The sequence below is a fragment of the Girardinichthys multiradiatus genome, chromosome 8, assembly GCF_021462225.1.
Source record: "Girardinichthys multiradiatus isolate DD_20200921_A chromosome 8, DD_fGirMul_XY1, whole genome shotgun sequence".
Classification (NCBI taxonomy): domain Eukaryota; kingdom Metazoa; phylum Chordata; class Actinopteri; order Cyprinodontiformes; family Goodeidae; genus Girardinichthys; species Girardinichthys multiradiatus.
The window spans coordinates 2,128,315-2,141,857 of NC_061801.1; the positions used below are offsets into that span (position 1 = coordinate 2,128,315).

Here is a 13,543-nt window from a genome sequence, read left to right on the forward strand (position 1 = left end):
TGGACCGGATTCTGTCTCACCAGCTAGCCTGAAGCACTGCGCTGAGCAGCTGTCTCCAGTCTTCACAGACATTTTTAACACCTCACTGGAGACATGTCATGTGCCAGCCTGCTTCAAGTCCTCCATCATCATCCCTGTTCCCAAGAAGCCAAGGACCACAGGGCTTAATGACTTCAGACCCGTCGCCCTGACCTCTGTGGTGATGAAGTCCTTTGAGCGCCTTGTGCTCTCACACCTAAAAGACATCACCGACCCCCTCCTGGACCCCCTGCAGTTTGCCTACAGAGCCAACAGGTCTGTAGATGATGCAGTCAACGTAGCCCTTCACTTCATCCTCCGGCACCTGGACTCCACAGGAACCTACGCCAGGATCCTTGTTGTGGATTTCAGCTCTGCCTTCAACACCATCGTCCCAGCTCTGCTCCAGGAGAAGCTCTCCCAGCTGAGTGTGCCCGAATACCACCTGCAGGTGGATCACTGACTTCCTGTCTGACAGGAAGCAGCGCGTGAGGCTGGGGAAGAACGTCTCTGACTCCCCGACCATCAGCAACGGTTACCCCAAGGCTGTGTTCTCTCTCCTCTGCTCTTCTCCCTGTACACCAAAAGTGGGAGCCAAACATCAGCTCCCTCATCAAGAAAGCCCAGCAGAAGATGTTCTTCCTGCGGCAGCTGAAGAAATTCAACCTGCCAAAGACTATGATGGTGCACTTCTACACAGCCATCATTGAGTCCATCCTCACCTCCTCCATCACCATCTGGTACGCCGCTGCTACAGCCAAGGATAAGGGCAGGCTGCAACGTGTCATTCACTCTGCTGAGAAGGTGATTGGCTGCAGTCTACTGTTGCTCCAGGAACTGTACACCTCCAGGACCCTGAAGCAGGCAGGGAAGATTCTGGCTGATCCCTCCCACCCCGGTCACAGACTCTTTGAAACTCTCCCCTATGGCAGGAGGCTGCGGTCCATCCGGACCAAAATCTCACGCCACAAGAACAGTTTTTTCCCATCTGCCACCAGTCTTGTTAACAAAGCCCGGAAACCACCCTGACACTCTCCCTTTCCCCAACACCCCCCTTTTTTTGCTGTCAGGACACTTGTAACTTCCAACTCTATGCGTTACATTAATGCTCAGCTTGGACTTCTGCTTTACTTGCACTGCCACACTTGCACACTGACCACCTGCACTCTTGTACTGCTCTCGCATCTTATACTGCTCTACATACAGCTCTACATTTACTCTCACTCACTTAAAAGCTTCTGTACCTTGCCTATATCTATCTCAGCAACTGTGTAAGTGGATACAACATTGTATAATAAACTTGACAAGACTTCCATTGTTGCTTCCTCACTCCACTCTACACCTCGGTCTTACAAAACTACAGCATTTCCTGACAGACTGAAACTTACTCGGACTCGTACTCGTCATCTTCCGCTTATCCAGGACCGGGTCGTGGGGGCAGCAGACTCAGAAGAGACACCCGGACGTCCCTCTCCCCAGACACCTCCTCCAGCTCAAGACGATCCCAGGCCAGCCGCAAGACATAGTCCCTCCAGCGTGTCCTGGGTCGTCCCCTGGGCCTCCTCCCAGTGGGACGTGCCTGGAACACCTCCCGAGGAAGGCGTCCAGAAGGCATCCGGTATAGATGCCCGAGCCACCCCAACTGGCTCCTCTCGATGTGGAGGAGCAGCGGCTCTACTTCGAGCCCCTCCCGAATGGCCGAGCTCCTCACCCTATCTCTAAGGGAGTGCCTGGGCACACTATGGAAGAAGTTCATTTCAGTCGCTTGCATCCGGGATCTTGTGTTTCGGTCATGGCCCAAAGTTCATGGCCATAGGTGAGGGTAGGAACGTAGACCGACCAGTAAATCGAGAGCTTCGCTTTTCGGCTCAGCTCTCTCTTCACCACAATGGACCGGCACAGTGCCCCAATTACTGCGGCAGCCGCACCGATCTGTCTGTCGATCTCACGCTCCATTCTTCCCTCACTCGTGAACAAGACCCCGAGATACTTGAACTCCTCCATTTGAGGCAGGAACTCCCCTCCAACCTGAAGAGGACAAGCCACCCTTTTCCGGTCGAGTACCATGGCCTCTGACTTGGAGGAGGTGATCTTCATCCCAGCCGCTTCACACTCGGCTGTGAACCGCCGCAGCGCATGCTGTAGGTCTTGGCTAGACGGGGCCTGCAGGACCACGTCGTCTGCAAAAAGAAGAGACGAAATCCACTGGTCCCCAAACCAGACCCCCTCCGGTCCTTGGCTGCGTCTAGAAATCCTGTCCATAAAAGTTATGAACAGGACCGGTGACAAAGGGCAGCCCTGCTGGATTCCAACATGCACCGGGAACAGGTCCGACTTAGTGCTGGCAATGCGGACCAAACTCCTGCTCCGTTCGTACAGGGACCGGATTGCCCCTAATAAAGGTCCCCCGACTCCATATTCCTGGAGCACCCCCCACAGGGCATCACAAGGAACACAGTCGAATGCTTTCTACAGGTCCACAAAACACATGTGAACCGGTTGGGCAAACTCCCATGAACCCTCGAGTACCCTGTAGAGGGTATAGAGCTTGTCCAGTGTTCCACGGCTGGGATGAAAACCACACTGCTCCTTCTGAAGCCGAGGTTCGACTATCGGCCGGACTCTCCTCTCCAATACCCTGGCATAGCCCTTACCAGGGAGGCTGAGGAGTGTTATCCCCCTGTAGTTGGAACCACCACCCCAGTCTGCCAGTCCAGAGGCACTGTCCCCGACTGCCACGCAATGTTGAAGAGGCATGTCAACCATGACAGCCCCACAACATCAGAGATTTGAGGTACTCAGGGTGGATCTCATCCACCCCCAAAGCCTTGCCACTGCGGAGCTTTTTAACCACCTCGGTGACTTCAGCCTGGGTGAAGAAAGAGTCCAACCCCGAGTCCACCAGGGAATGCGTGACGGCAGGATTGAGGAGTTTCTCGAAGTACTCCTTCCACCACCCGATAATGTCCTCAGTCGAGGTCGGCAGCCTCCCACCCCAACTATAAACAGTGTTGGTGAAGCACTGCTTCCCCCTTCTGAGGCACCGAATGGAATCGCTTCGAGGCCAACCGGTAGTCCTTCTCCATGGCCTCACCGAACCCCTCCCAGGCCCGAGTTTTTGTGTCTGCCACAGCCCGGGCCGCAGCACGCTTGGCCTCACGGTATCCGTCAGCTACCTCAGGAGTCCCACAAGCCAACCACAGCTGATAGGACTCCTTCTTCAGCTTGACAGCATCCCTTACTGCTGGTGTACCACTGGGTTCTGGGATTGCCGCCGCGACAGGCACCGCAGACCTTACGGCCACAGCTACGGGCAGCAGCATCGACAATAGATGCGGGGAACATGGTCCACTCGGACTCTATGTCTCCAACATCCCCCGGAATGTGGTCAAAGCTCTCCTGAATGTGGGAGTTGAATACATCCCTGGCCGAGGGCTCCTCCAGGCTTTCCCAGCAGACCCTAACTATGCGCTTGGGCCTGCCAAGTCTGTCCGGCTTTCTCCTCCTCCAGTGTATCCAACTCACCACCAGGTGGTGACCAGTGGACAGTTCAGCCCCTTTCTTCACCCGAGTGTCCAAAACATGCGGCTGAAGGTCTGATGATACGACAACAAAGTCAATCATTGACCTCCTGCCAAGGGTGTCCTGGTGCCAAGTGCACTGATGGACACCCTTATGTTTGAACATGGTGTTCATTATGGACAATCTGTGACTAGCACAGAAATCCAATAACAAAACACCACTCGGATTCAGATCGGGGAGGTAATTCCTCCCGATCATGCCTCTCCAGGTGTCATTGTCGTTTCCCACATGGGCGTTGAAGTCCCCCAGCAGAATAATTGAGTCCCTGGGAGGGGCACTATCCAGCACCTCCGACAGGGACACCAAGAAGACCTGGTACTCCACCCTACTGCTCGGCCCGTAGGCTGAAACAGTCAGAGACCTATCCCCAACCCGAAGGCACAGGGATGCGACCCTCTCATCCACTGGGGTAAACCCCTACACGAGACGGCTGTGCTGGGGTGCAACAAGCAAACCCACACCAGCCCACCGCCTCTCCCCGTGGGCCACTCCAGAGTAAAAGAGAGTCCAACCCCTCTCAAGGAGATGGGTTCCAGAGCCCACGCTGTGCGTGGAGGTGAGTCCGACTGTTTCTAGTTGATATCTCTCGACCTCCCACACAAGCTCAGGCTATATTAGATTTTGAGTTTGATTTCTCTGCGCTGCCATGTTCTTCAGTTGCTAATATTCCAGTTAATTTCATGTTAATTAGATCACTCATTTTTTCTTGTGGTTAGATTCTTGGATTCCTGTGTTAGTTTGTATTTCCTTGTAGATTTGTTCCTACCTGTTTATGTTTAAGGTAGTTCCATTGTTTACTATTTGGTGTTACCCTGGATTTCCTGCTTATTTGTGTCAATTAGTGCTTGCCAGTGCATTAAGGGCCTGATATTCAAAGATCCAAAATAGCAGGTGCTAAATTGAGTGTACTATAAATAAATAGCACGTGCAATAAGTGGGTGTGTTGCGTGTGATTTTCAAAGATTGAGCATGGATAACAGGTGTGAAACAGGTGAATACCACCTTATTTAAATGAGGAAATTGCTTGTGCTATTGGCTGGAACAAGAGGATAAGCAAAGAGATCCTCTGCTGTGTTGCTATAAATATGCAGGGATTGTTATGCTGCATCATTATAAATGATCCATTTGCTAATTTTTTCCTTCTGTTCCGTTCTGCCCTTGCTTTTCTGGACTGTTACAGTTAAACCTTTTTTGTGCTACTCACATCAGGTTTGTCATCTGCCCTGATGAGTTTATTCCTCTTATCTTGCTTGATGTACCTTGCAACAAATTGGCCAATCAATATTAACAATATTAAAGACAAATATGACTCTTAATTAATTTGTCTCCCATGATCTTTTAATTCTTTTCGGAGACTCACTGGGTTCTGTTGTTTTTTTGAGAGTATACGTTTGAAGAGTTTGGAGTTTATCATAAACAGCTACAATAATTAAGCCTGAACATAATTAGCAAGATAAAAATAGATTGTTGTAGGAGTTGACAATCTGTATGTTATAGCTTTGCTAAATTTAAAACATAGCATCAAATAACTATCCTGCAAAAAGTTAAATCCAACATTTATGTACGTAAAAATAAATTATTTTCCAATGTTATACTAAATTCGTTTTGTTTGTTTTGCCAATATTTTAACAATATACGATAAATAAAAGGTTTGATTGTTTAAATTGTTTTTTGGTGACACAAAATAATTTTTAACTGCACAAAATCCTCCCCTGGCACATGTTCACATTTAAACAATGTAATCAAACTGATCCAGCTCCGATTGCTGCCAATAATGCCTTAAAATGCTGATTTTATAATCTGCTAAGAAGATGTTTTTAGCAGTTTGCAAATGAAGTAATTATTATGCCTTATAATGTCTTTAATTATTTCCTATTAACAATCAACAGCAAAGCACAGTGGGTCTTTTGCATGATGTGCAATTACAGGCTGTGCGCGCTTGATCAGTTATGTGCGCATTTTGCCATGATCAGGTTTGTGCGCATTCAGCAGAAGGGATTCATGAGACTGCAGTAAGGGCTTTTTATTGCTGGACCACACCATCCGCTTCCCATCTTCAGAGCGCTGGCGACACTTCTGACGGTCAGCGCGACGCCTCACCTCCTGCTTCTGAGGGTCAGCCAGATGCCTCTGCTTCAGTTAAGTCTACTGAGGGTCCGCATGACGCTTCAACTCCAGCTCCATCTATTGAGGGTCAATGCGACGTTCCAGCTAAGTCTACTGAGGGGTCAGCGAGGTGCTCCAGATGTGGCTACTGAGGGTCAGCGTGACTGTTCAGTTTTACCTGACCACCCATCCCTCATGTTGTTCCAGCCTCCTCTTCTTGAATTCTATGAGGGGCTCGAGGGCAAACCGCCTCCTCTTCCTGAGTTACGTGAGCGGTTCGAGGGTGAGCCGCCTCCGTCTCCAGAGCCTCTACAACAATTCAGCCGCAGATTCAAATATAGAACGATATTTATGCTTTAAAAGACTCAATATCAGCACATCTGTGACAGCATGGTGGGACTATCTAAAAATGACAGGGTCTTCGCTAATCCCATGCAGACGTACACCCATCTGGAACAACCCTGACATCCCACAAAAAAATAATATGATAAACTTTCCAGATTGGAGGAGTAAATGAATTGAATACCTGGAACATATATTTGAAGGAATTCAGTTCATCCCATTTAACAGATTAATTATACAATATGGGATGGACAAGAATACATATTTAGAATATCAACAAATTAAATCTATAATAAAAAATACATTTAGGCTTAAAATGTTGGGTTCCAAATGCCATCAAGTGTGCTAGAGTTCCTAAAACTCAACACCCCCAAATTAATGTCTAACATACACAGGACACTGTCTAATATAGACGAATCAATTTCCCTTCTTATTATGAAATGGGAGGTGGACTTATCAGTTAACTTTGACCAAACATTATAGTCTCGGATATGTTCCAGAACTTTTAATATGACTAATAACACCAGTTTACAATTAATACAATATAAAATCCTCCATAGAGTATACTATACAGGTCAACGGATGTTCAGGATGGGTTTTGCACCAACTAATATTTACTTACACTGCACAGGCAATATACCTGACAATTACATCCACGCACTATAGTTATGTACACCTGTTCAGAGGTTCTGGCGCCTGATATGTGAAGACTTATCAAAGTGTCTGAGATGTAATATTTCACCTTCCCCCTCAGTTTGTTTGTTGGGCAACTTAGATGATGTCACCATAGAGACAAATTCAGTTTACATGGTTTTCACTGCCTTATGTATTGATAAGAAAACTATCCTCATGAATTGGAAAAATAAAAACCTTCTTAATATTAACCAGTACAGAAATCTCTCTGGGCTCCTTTAATTGGCTCCATCACCTAGTAGGTGTGGGGCACCTTTGGGTTCGTCCTGTGGGGCATTGTGGCGGATACGGTGGGTGTCTGTGCTTGGGGCATTTGGGGTGTCACTGGGCTGGGGTCTCTGGGGGGTCTGGCGCCGGGGGCTGTGGCCCTAACTGGGGTGGGGCTTTGGTGGCTCACTGGGGCGGCATCTGGTGGCTGCATGCAATGGTTTTGGGGAGCCTCTACCGGTGGAGATAGGTTACTGGCCTGGTGGCCGGGCTGCTCCTGGGTGGATCTGGGATGATCTTAGGGGCTCTGGGTTCCTGGGGCGTGTTGCCCCCGGGCTGGTACGTCACCGGGGTTTTAGGCCGGCACATGCTCTGGCATCCGGCACCAGGCTGGAGGCCTTCGGTGCATCGGTGGGGGTAAGGGCCTCCTAAACTGGCGGGTATGTACCATCTCATTGCAGGTGCTCTCTCCTTCAAGGAGTGCACTCTGCTGGCTGGGCGGAGGATCTGTAGGAGGGGGCAGGGCGGAGTCAACCTGGGTGTCTAATGTCTTATGTGTTCTGGGAGTTGTTCGAATGTTGGGGTGGGTGTAGGTTTTCTTCCGGCATGGAGGTGGGTGGTTAGCCTTGGGTGGGGATGGGCATCGTTTAGACCTCGGTGGTTCCAGTTTGGATTCTGGTTCCTTGTCTAGATTCCGGTTCCTGACGCCAGTCCCAGTTCTGTCTGGGGGAAAGGGGTCGGAGGGGGTTGCGTCTTCTTCTTGGCTGTGGGGTCACCGGAATCTGGATTGGCTGAGCAGCAATGGCAGAGCTGAGCTGGATAATGTTTCTACCTGGGCTATCGTTTCGGTGGCAGTGATGTGGTGTGTCTGTGTGGTTGCGGGGGCGGGGTGGAGGATGCCAGGGACGCCAGCCTCGAGTGCTTCCCGCTGGCCTGGGACCTCTTGCCGGGTGAGTTTGTCCCGTCTTGGTGTGGGGTCGGGGGCTCCGTTGTGAGCTCGGTGCTCAACGGTGTCTGCCCTGTTGCGCCTGTGGGCGGGGGCTGGGACAGCATTTTGTGGGGCCCTTGCCTTGCTGTCGCAGCGCGCTGTGGGTGGAGGTGGGACGCAGCGGGGTTGCTTGGAGCAGGACTGTGTGTAGAGCTTGCGCTGTGTGGGTGTTGCTTCATCAGCCTTTTGGGGATTAAGCTCTCCTGTGACAGTAGCCCATGTGCTGTGAGGAGTGATTCATGGCGTTTGGGTTCGGGGGTGTGTTCGATATCTGTGTCCTGGTTGGGGGTGTCCCAGTGGGGAGATTCATGTCAGGTTCATTGGGGGTTGGGGGCACATGGGGTTGGAATCAGAACTCCTTGGGGGTTGGGACTACTTTATTCTGTGGCGGCTCTGGTTGGTGGGCTTGTTTGGACCCTCTTTTGTATATGGGGGTGGTTGGGGACTGGGGTCAGGCCGGGGGGTCCAGGCCGGGGTCGCTCAGGTTCAGGCACAAGCCCAGGCTAACCCAGACCAGGTTCAGGTGCTGGGGCGTATTGCCTGTCTCCACCCCCAGAGGGAAGGGGACCACCTCCTGGGTCCAGGGGGCTGGTTGTCCTATGGAATATTGGCACCTGGACCTGGGAGTACAGAGAATGTATGGGGAGTGTGAGTAAGTGTACGACATCCATTGTTGTTTGTCTTTACGTTGGGTGTGTGGGTGTGAGTGTTTTTATGTGTACGCATGAGGGTGGGAATGTGTGATTGTGACTGTATGTGCCTGTTTTTTGTGTCAGGTTGGGTCTTGGGCTGCTCCCTCTCCTGAATCAGTTTAGGCCCCCATCGAATGTATGGCTTATTCCCTCCCCGCCACACTAGCTGCCGGTGGTTGGTATCGCTGCCCGCCGGTGTACTTGTGGTTCTCGGTATCCAGGGCTGGGTGCTTTGGTGTGTGCTGGCTCACTCCTGGTGGCTGCTTGCCGGGGCCTGGACCCCTGGGCTCGGTCGGGCCTCTGCTTGGGGAGTCATATGTCCCGGGGTCTCGGGTTCATTGGGTGCATGGCTGGATCTGCCCAGGCATAGACGGCTGCCGGCAGGGCCTGTGGGCTCGTCACTGCAGCTCCCTGGGGCTTCTGCACTGTGGCTGCTGCGTGGTTCCCCTGAGATTATCCCCTGCTCCTCTCTGGGGGGTTTGAGGTAGTCGCGACGGTGGATCTCCTGGGGTTCTTGTGCTCTGGGGGGCCTTTGGATGTCTGTGGCTTGAATCTCCTCCGTATCTGTCCCAGGTCCAGGGGGGTAGGTCTGTGGCTCCTTACACTCACTATTGCATATTTTTATGAAGAAACCTTGTATGCAACATGCACGCCCACACTCAGACCCACAGGTGTTTAGATTCAGGTGTTAACAGATTTTCTATATTGAGCAGCATTTACAACTAAATACATCTTGCATTGATAAGTACCATGCACTTTTCGGTAAAAAAGCTGTTAATATGAACATTTCTGCAGGTGTAGAAGCAAGCAAGGTGTTATCTTGTATTCTCTTCATCCTTCTTTCTTTCCTCCATTCTATTCTCCTTCTTTCCCCCTTTCCTTTTTCCCCCCTTTCTCTCTTTTGTGCTTCTTTTTTTTTTCCTTTCCATTTCTGTCTCTGTGTCTGTAACAATTGAAATAATCCCAAAACAGTTTCTTATAAAGTTTCTTTTTATAAATATCAAGCAGAGCTTTCAAGCGTTAACTGTAATGCTCCACTTGTGAAAGTAAATCTGTTTGGCTTTTTCTTGGCACTCAGACAACAATTCTGAGTGCTTCTCTGCCAGACAGGGCATGGTAAAAAAAAAGTAAAATAAAATAAATAAATAAATACAAACTAGGTTAACGTCACAATCCGCCTATGTCAGGTTTTGAGTGTGACTTCTGTTTTCTCTTCAATGCCATGTTCTACAGTTGCTATTATTTCGGTTCATTTCATGTTGATTAGAATAATCGTTCATTCTTGTGGTTAGATTCTTGGATTCCTGTTTTAGGTGCTTTAGTCTGTGTTTCCTTGTAGATCTGTCCCTCCCTGTTTAAGTTAGTTCTATTGTTTACTTTGATGTATTTGTTATTCACCTGGATTCCCTGCTTATTTGTGTCAATTATCCTCCCACCCTCAGTTACCTTCCGTCTCTCTTCCTCCACCTGTTTCTGATTCTCCCTCTTATTAGCTCCCTAGGTTCCTTGGTCCATTTCCCACTTTTCCTCAGTATTTATTTTCTCTGGTTTTCTGTTCTCACCACTGGATTGTACTGTTGACTAACTGTTTGAAGCATGTTACCTTGTATCTCCTTTACCTCTCTGTAAGTTTTTATTGCAGCTCAATGCATGTTGATGCTCCTGATATGCACGTTGTTCCTAAAAACACTGAGCACTTCACGACACACATGTTGCCAAATGGCTATTTAAGAAGTTTTGCCTAGATTTTAAATCAACTAATAGCTGTAGTTTTGAAGAACCAATGTGCAACCAGGTGTGAGGGAGACACATGGTGAGCAGCAGAGGTTCTTTAATAATAATAAATTGGAAGACTTGAAAATAAAGGCACTGAGCGGTTAGTAAACAGGGAAGCTGAGGTAAAGGAAAAGGAGCAAGCAGGAGGAACCAGTGGTGAGCAATGAAAACCAGAGGGTATGAATACAGAGGTTGGGGGCTAAGAGAAATATGGATCAGCTGGTGACAGGCAAAATGCAGGGCAACAGTAGAAGGGAGGCTAATTAACACAGATTAGCAGAGATTTCAGGGAAGTAACAGAAACATCTAAACACAAGAATAAATCTTGAACCTAAACTACAATGAATGAACATGACAGGAACCGAAAAAAATAAACAGAGAAAATGCAGAGAAATAGACAAGGAAATGAAACTCCAAACATAACACGGGAGAATTATGACAATTCTTCACCTTGCATAATTTTGGTACAGCTAATGTTAACATTGTGGACTGTGGTTTAATAGATCTTCTAGATTGCAACTACATACTTTTGAAAGAATATTCAGATGTGTAATTTATTTAGCCAGATTTATTTTCTCTCACTCAGTAACTTAAGTATTGATCTTTAGACCTCTGAAATATTCTCTGGAGTCTTACCTTTCTTAGGACACCGGAACCATTCAAATAAACCTTATAGTTCCTAAGATATAGTCAGTTCATCTTAGGCATGTCATTTTCGAGCAGAACTCTCAAAAAGAGGCCTAGAGTTTAAGTTAAGGTTAACTAACAAAATGCCTCTATATTTGAAAACAGAGAAGAACTCTGTTGGAAATTAATGTTGTCTCTCTTTAATTTATGTATTGGGAATTTAAAGGTTAGAAATCTACCTTAACCACGCTTTAGGTCTTCGATCTGTTTATTGCAGTCACTGTAAAAATAACTGGGCTTTTTTTGTATCCAGGGTTTAAGAGTGTTTGTAGGCTTCTTACCAACCTTCCTAATTTGGCTTTAACTTTTCTAAAACAGATTGATGAACTGGTAATAAATGGAAATCTTATATCTGTAGTGTGTAGTCTTGTGCACGAGATTAGATTGCAATCATTTAAAAAGTTTGTACATATATGTACTTAGGATGTTTGTGTTAAGAAGTGGCAGGTTTTGTTAGCTGTTTGTGGGACCAAAGTGCAGACATGAATACTGGAGCAGCATGTTGAAAAGCAGGATTTAATAACAATAAACGACAAATCTCACAAACTGCACAAGATGAAGTCAACATGGAATATGGACAGAGACACAGGTTGACGACAGGGAAGCGACAGGCATGGTAACAGAAGAATCCACGAAAGAGTGATGACAACAAGAGTCCTTATAAACTGAGGTAAGTGTGAAGAAAGACATGAAATATAGGTGTGAGCAATCAGGGATATTATGGAACAGCTGAGACAGAAGGAACCCAGAGGAACTGAGGGAGGGAGACTAATTAAGACAGAGGAGCTGAATAGAGGTACAAGAAACCCACGGTAAAAAATCTTACAGAGATCACACATAAATCTAAAGGTGCAAAGAACACAATAATGAACTAAGAAATTAATACACAAAGGACTAAACTAAAATGCCAACATACACAACAGGAAAAATGAAGAAAACAGAGACACCAAAGAAACCCAAATATCCAAACACCTAAGGATCATGACAGATAAAAGTAGTTCATTTATAGGACAACCGATCATTTGGTTTATGAACATGGGAGAATGAGGTTGGACTCATCCATCCTTCCGCTTATCCGGGGTTGGGTCGCGAGGCAACAGCCTAAGCAGAGAGACCCGGACTTCCCTCTCCCCTGCCATTTAGGCCAGCTCGTCTGGGGGAATCCCAAGGCATTCCTAGGGCCTTATCACCAAGGAGCTTTTTAATCACCTCGGGGACCTCAGCACCAGAGTTTCGAGAGCCCGCCCCAGGTCCCCAGGCTCCGCTTCCTCAGTGGAAGACATGCCAGTGGGATAGAGGAGATCTTCGAAGTACTCTGCCCACCGACCCACAACGTCCCGAGTTGAGGTCCACAGCCCACCCTCTCAACTGTAAACTGTGTTGGCGGTGTACCTTAAGATTTGTTTGGGTCTGTCAGATCTGACCGGCATCCTCCCCACCATCAGAGCCAGCTTACCACCAGGTACCACCACATGCGGACAGATCAGATGACAATAAAATCTATCATCGAACTGCGGCCTAGGGTGTCCTAATGCCAAGAGCACATATGGACACCCTTATGCTTGAACATGGTGTTAGTTATGGACTATCCATGGCTAGCACAGAAGTCCAATAACAAAACACCACTCGGATTCAGAACGGAAGGGGCCATTCCTCTCAACCACACCCCTCCAGGTCTCACTGTCATTGCCAACATGAGCGTTGAAGTCCCCCAGCAGAACAAGGGAGTCCCCTGAAGGGGCACTCTCGAACACCCCCCCCAAGGACTCCAAACAGGGTGGGTAGTCTGAACTGCTGTTCAGTGCATAAGCACAAACAACAGTCAGATCCCGTCCCCTGACCCGTAGGCAAAGGGAGGCCACCCTCTTGTTCACTGGGGTGAACCCCAACGTACAGGGGCCAAGACGGGGGGCAACAAGTATGCCCACCCCAGCTCAATACCTCTCACCAGGGGCAACTCCATAGTGTAAGTGTCCAACCCCTCTCAAGGAGACTGGTGCCAGAGCCGTGCGTCGGGGTGATCCCAAATATTTCTAGCCGGAACCTCTCTATCTCGCACACCAACTCAGGCTCCTTCCCCACCGGAGAGGTGACATTCCACGTGCCAAGAGCCAGCTTCTGTTGCCATTGATCAGACCGCCAAGGTCTCTGCCTTCAGCTATCACTCATACCAAATTGCACCCTACCCCTTTGGCCCCTCCCACAGGTGGTGAGCCCATCGGAAAGGGGACCCACGTTTCCTCCTCAGACTATGCCTGGCCGGGCTCCATGGGTGAAAGCCCGGCCACCAGGCGCTCGCCAGCGTGCCCCACCTCCAGGCCTGGCTCCAGAGTGGGGCCCCGGTGACCTGCGTCCGGGCGAGGGAAGACTGTGTCCATTTGTGGCAATGATCATAAGAGGTCTGTGGGCTGCACTTTGTCTGATCCCTCACCTAGGACTTGTTTGCCTTGGC

The 13,543-nt window shown here is 48.7% G+C and overlaps 1 protein-coding gene across 1 annotated transcript in view; it reads left to right on the top strand.

Annotated features, from left to right (window-relative positions):
* The window catches only part of LOC124872988, a 31,356-nt gene extending 18,774 nt beyond the window's left edge, over positions 1 to 12,582 (top strand). The window contains exons 4-8 of the mRNA XM_047373443.1: positions 5,661 to 5,827; positions 5,914 to 5,989; positions 7,640 to 7,719; positions 7,804 to 7,898; positions 12,509 to 12,582. Of these exons, the coding sequence (XP_047229399.1) occupies positions 5,661 to 5,827; positions 5,914 to 5,989; positions 7,640 to 7,719; positions 7,804 to 7,898; positions 12,509 to 12,582 (492 nt within the window). The remainder of the gene's footprint in view (positions 1 to 5,660; positions 5,828 to 5,913; positions 5,990 to 7,639; positions 7,720 to 7,803; positions 7,899 to 12,508) is intronic.
* The last annotated feature ends 961 nt before the right edge of the window (positions 12,583 to 13,543 follow it).